This window comes from Belonocnema kinseyi, chromosome 2, assembly GCF_010883055.1.
Source record: "Belonocnema kinseyi isolate 2016_QV_RU_SX_M_011 chromosome 2, B_treatae_v1, whole genome shotgun sequence".
Taxonomy (NCBI): domain Eukaryota; kingdom Metazoa; phylum Arthropoda; class Insecta; order Hymenoptera; family Cynipidae; genus Belonocnema; species Belonocnema kinseyi.
This window is the reverse complement of record NC_046658.1, coordinates 74,498,949-74,503,181: the sequence shown is the minus strand read 5'-3', so window position 1 is coordinate 74,503,181 and position 4,233 is coordinate 74,498,949. Positions and strand designations below refer to the sequence as shown.

Here is a 4,233-nt window from a genome sequence, read left to right as displayed (position 1 = left end):
GTTACGGAGCATTTATCAATGAAACGTTATTGCGTTAAAACCAAACCACATAAAGTTTGTAAATAACTGATTCGAAAGAAAATTTCACAAACTTCAAGGAGGTGTTGACTATTTTTCCCTAAGTCGATATAATTAAAATTTTATCATACTTTAAAAAGAGGATGCTACTAGTTAATGTTGATTAGCCACTCGTTGAGAACGGTGAGTAGCTTGGCTGGACTCCCTTTATATCTTTAAGGACTTGGAAAAAAATTAATTTTCACTAAAAGTGTATTTAGCTGATCAGTGTCGAACCTTGATGGAAAAAGGCCTTGTTTCGATAGTGTCAATTTCTTATTTTCTATCACATTAGACACCCTGTAACTTTTTTGAAATACACGTGATAAAAAATTTCTGATCGAACTTAGAAGTTTGTCGGTTCTTTAATAGATGAAAAGCTCCAGTCTTGGGCTAGACTGTACATTCCAGACCAATCCTAGATTTTTTTGGATCTGCGATAGCTGATCACAGCATCAGTCCAGAATAAACCTTCCAGACTAAACGGTATATAGATAAAGTCAGACATATGGGTCAGACTTGACACCAGACAGCAGTTTCAGGTAGCCCGGCAACATGGTGACGGTATATGGTTTTTTATTTACAATAGCCTCCTATAATACAACAATTTACCACAAATCGAACAGAATCAAAAAACATTTGTTTTGGGCAGGGCGTTCATATGAAATAGAAAACCCCATATATACAAAATTAAAAAAAGCAGAAAGTGGTCCAATACTTATTTCATATCATTTTTTCTGCAGAAGGGAATGGAGCTATTATTTCCGTATCTCGGAAATTTAAACAGATTGTTCAAATGAAAATGTTTCATTAATTTAAAAATCAAATGTTTTTCACCGTAATGTGTTATTATAGCTTTTTGTAACAAACCAGTTCTGTCAACTAAATGTATAAAAACTTTTACATAACGGTGTTGTCTATTTCTTAGAAAAAATTATGAAACGTGTATTCTGGGTATGTGTTTGAAATAATAATTGTTGATAATAATGTTCTGAAAAAACTTGCATCGTATTTATTATAATAGACACGTATAAATATAAGCAGCCAGTGTACTTACACATAATAATTAATAATGAGCTCGTTCAATCATTTTTTGGACAATCTTTTCCACTTTCATCAAAGAACAGAAAATCAAATAAATAATTATTAAAATATGTTCGAATATTACTGATTCAGAAAAAGTAACATTTGAGAAACTAAACACAGAATATGTTTGAATCATTATTGATTAGTTGTAAGTATCATCGAATCGAATACTATTTTCATTCGGAGTGCAATTACATTAAAATTATTTTTTATAGTGAAGACAATTTCAATTAAAGATTATAATATTGTGTAAAGAGAGTAAATGTTTTGTAACGAATTCATAAGGTAATGAAGCTAGGGTATCCATAATTTGATCCTTTTCATGCTATCTCGCACATTACCTGAGTCATTGCGATAAACTGAAGCAATAAGATTCCGTTATCGCTCGAACGGGTTTTACCTATCGCCCTCATTAAGCGCTAATTCGCTTACTTATTCATCGTTAAAAAGTACCTCTAGTACAAATTATATCGCCTTGCGAATGTTTTGTTATATACCTGTTGATAGGAATAAACGTAATACTTATTTCAAAAGAAATGTAAGAAATAATTACTTTACAACTTCATATTAAAAATGGTTAGTTAAATCTTAAATATTATAATGTCACCCTAAAGGATTGTTATAAACATTCAGTAATAAAATATTAAAATGTGCACGTATTATGAAATCGAATAGCAGTAAAATTGTGTAGAAAATTTTACAATTTCCAGTGAATTTGTACAATAATATAGTTAATCTACTTATTCTGCTAATTCAGATCAAGAAAGTATTTCATTTTATTATAAAGATTTTATCCTCAAAGCTAATTATAAAATAACTTTGCAAATAAAATATATGCATAACACTTGTCAAATTTTATGCGGTGGAATTTTTCGCGAATGGGAAAACTTTTTTTTATGTGTTTGAAATTCGCATCTCTGCATTTCTACTACAAAGAAAATCGAAGTATACAAAAAAACCATGATATAGCAGTGTATAACAGAGGAAAAATTGATTATATTTATTTCTTTAATTGTATTTACAAATAATTTGTATAATCTCCATTAATTTGTTTGTATGCCATCGAGACAAGTCAACAGACCTAAATTTAATTACAATAATTTTGATCCCTGAGGAGCAGAAACAAAATAAACAAAACTTTAACTTAATAAGGAGGTGCTATAATCTTGGTTTACAAGATTATTCATGGAACAATGTAACTAATATAAATTTCCATCATTTATAATTGCGGGTTAAAGTCTGACTGATTCTATTTCTTATCTGTATAGAGATAAAAATTAAAAGATGTATGTTTAGATCATTAGAAGTTGACAGTTTTTAATTATGCATGCAAACTTCATGTCCAAAATTAAAGTTTGCAATAAATGAAATAAAATATAAATAATGAAATAATGCAAAACATAATTAATATAATAATTACATAATTTAAACTGACCTGCATTATGTTCTTCGCCGTTTGCCGCGAACACCGAATCCTCTACATCCACCAGACTTCGGATGCTGAAGACACTCTTCGCGACTCTAGTTTTCTGATGATCAGCGACGCCATCCTGTGGACGTCGCGGCGTTGTACTCAGGTCCATTCCGCGTTGAAAAATCACAGTTCACAAAAAATGCACTATTCCCTGTACCCTAAAAAATATTTTAAGTTTATATTTACCACTCTTTTTCTTTTAATCATTTTTTAAGTATAAAATCCCACAATATTTGTAACAAATTCGATATTCGCCCTGCTACATAAAAGACTACTCGATCCACTTATACTACACTTTTATTAATTTATCAAGTTTACTTGCAAGAACACATCACTATTCAGAAAAACAGTCTCTTCAAATATACGGGGTCGTATTTCCAACTAAAGTTCCTTTCACGATTATTTTTCACACTCCCTTCCTTATCCTTGACGATCATAGTGGGATCATACTTTCCGAGGGACGAATTTCAATTAATGGAATTATATCAATACATTTCTGACCAAGCGAAATCTTTTTCTGCAGAAACGGATCATAAACAGTAGCAGAGTTTCGATATCAATTAACTTGAAGGCCCTAATTTTGTTTACGTCTTCCTTTAGACCCGTGTTTACTTTCCTGAACAGAAGAATCTCTTTATTCTTGACTAAGCCTGTGATTCAGTTCTGAGGGAACTCGAGCGTCATTCACGGTGACGGATGTCACTGTCGACATTGCAAGAACTATTATGAAAGCGAGAGTCGACGAACACTGTAATCTGCTACTCTAGTAGCAAGTCACGACAGCCTCTGCTGCAGGACATTAGCTTGCGGTGCAGCGTCCTTCTGTCCTAGTCCTAATTATTTCACCGCTAACGAACCTCTATTTGTTTCTTGACATTCGTTAGGAATGTAATTAGGATGTGAGAGCGACTTGCGACACGCGGCCTTCTCAGAATTTTGTTTCCAAGACCACGGGAAAGACACAAATTGCATATCACTCTCACACTTATCACAGTTCAATGTGGCAGATGGAGATCTGTTTTATCAATGAAAAATGGCACTAATTCGTACTAAATTGATGGTCGGCATTCTGCCCTTCTAGTGCCAGTTTCAGGTACAAGAATCATTTTATTATGGTGTATGGGGTGTATGGGGTGTATGGTGACCTTCTGTTCATGATTGATATTGATGACTACTTAAATTATAGTTGATGAGATCCTTGAGTTGATATTTCTTGAGGTTTTAAAACTTTATTTGCATATCTGTGTCGAGACAACAGTCTCGTTTCTTTAGAGTTTAAATGATTGTTGGTACCTCTATCGAATGCATTGATTTAATTACGATGTTTAACCATCTTTTGGTAACAACTGATATCGAAAATTGATGAAAAAGTCTCATGAAAACTGAACCTCAAAACTGACGCGTTCCTTCAGTTGAGGATTGTTCCGATCTGACAACATCAGATACAACCTCGAGCTGTCAACTGGATTAGAGATAATTAATCCTGTTCTTCAGCATCTTGCAGATGATAACTTATCATTAAACCCGATACAATCCTTCAGTTGTCAATTGATCTGATTTGACTTTTTGAGATATGACCTCGGAATACTTCAGCTGATACTTGAGAACTGCAATTA

The 4,233-nt window shown here is 32.7% G+C and overlaps 1 protein-coding gene across 1 annotated transcript in view; it reads right to left on the bottom strand.

Annotated features, from left to right (window-relative positions):
* The window catches only part of LOC117167625 (homeobox protein aristaless-like), a 171,263-nt gene extending 167,546 nt beyond the window's left edge, over positions 1-3,717 (bottom strand). Inside the window, exon 1 of the mRNA XM_033352695.1 lies at positions 2,579-3,717. Coding sequence (XP_033208586.1) covers positions 2,579-2,726 — 148 coding nt within the window. The 5' untranslated portion in view covers positions 2,727-3,717. The remainder of the gene's footprint in view (positions 1-2,578) is intronic.
* Between the last annotated feature and the right edge of the window lie 516 nt (positions 3,718-4,233).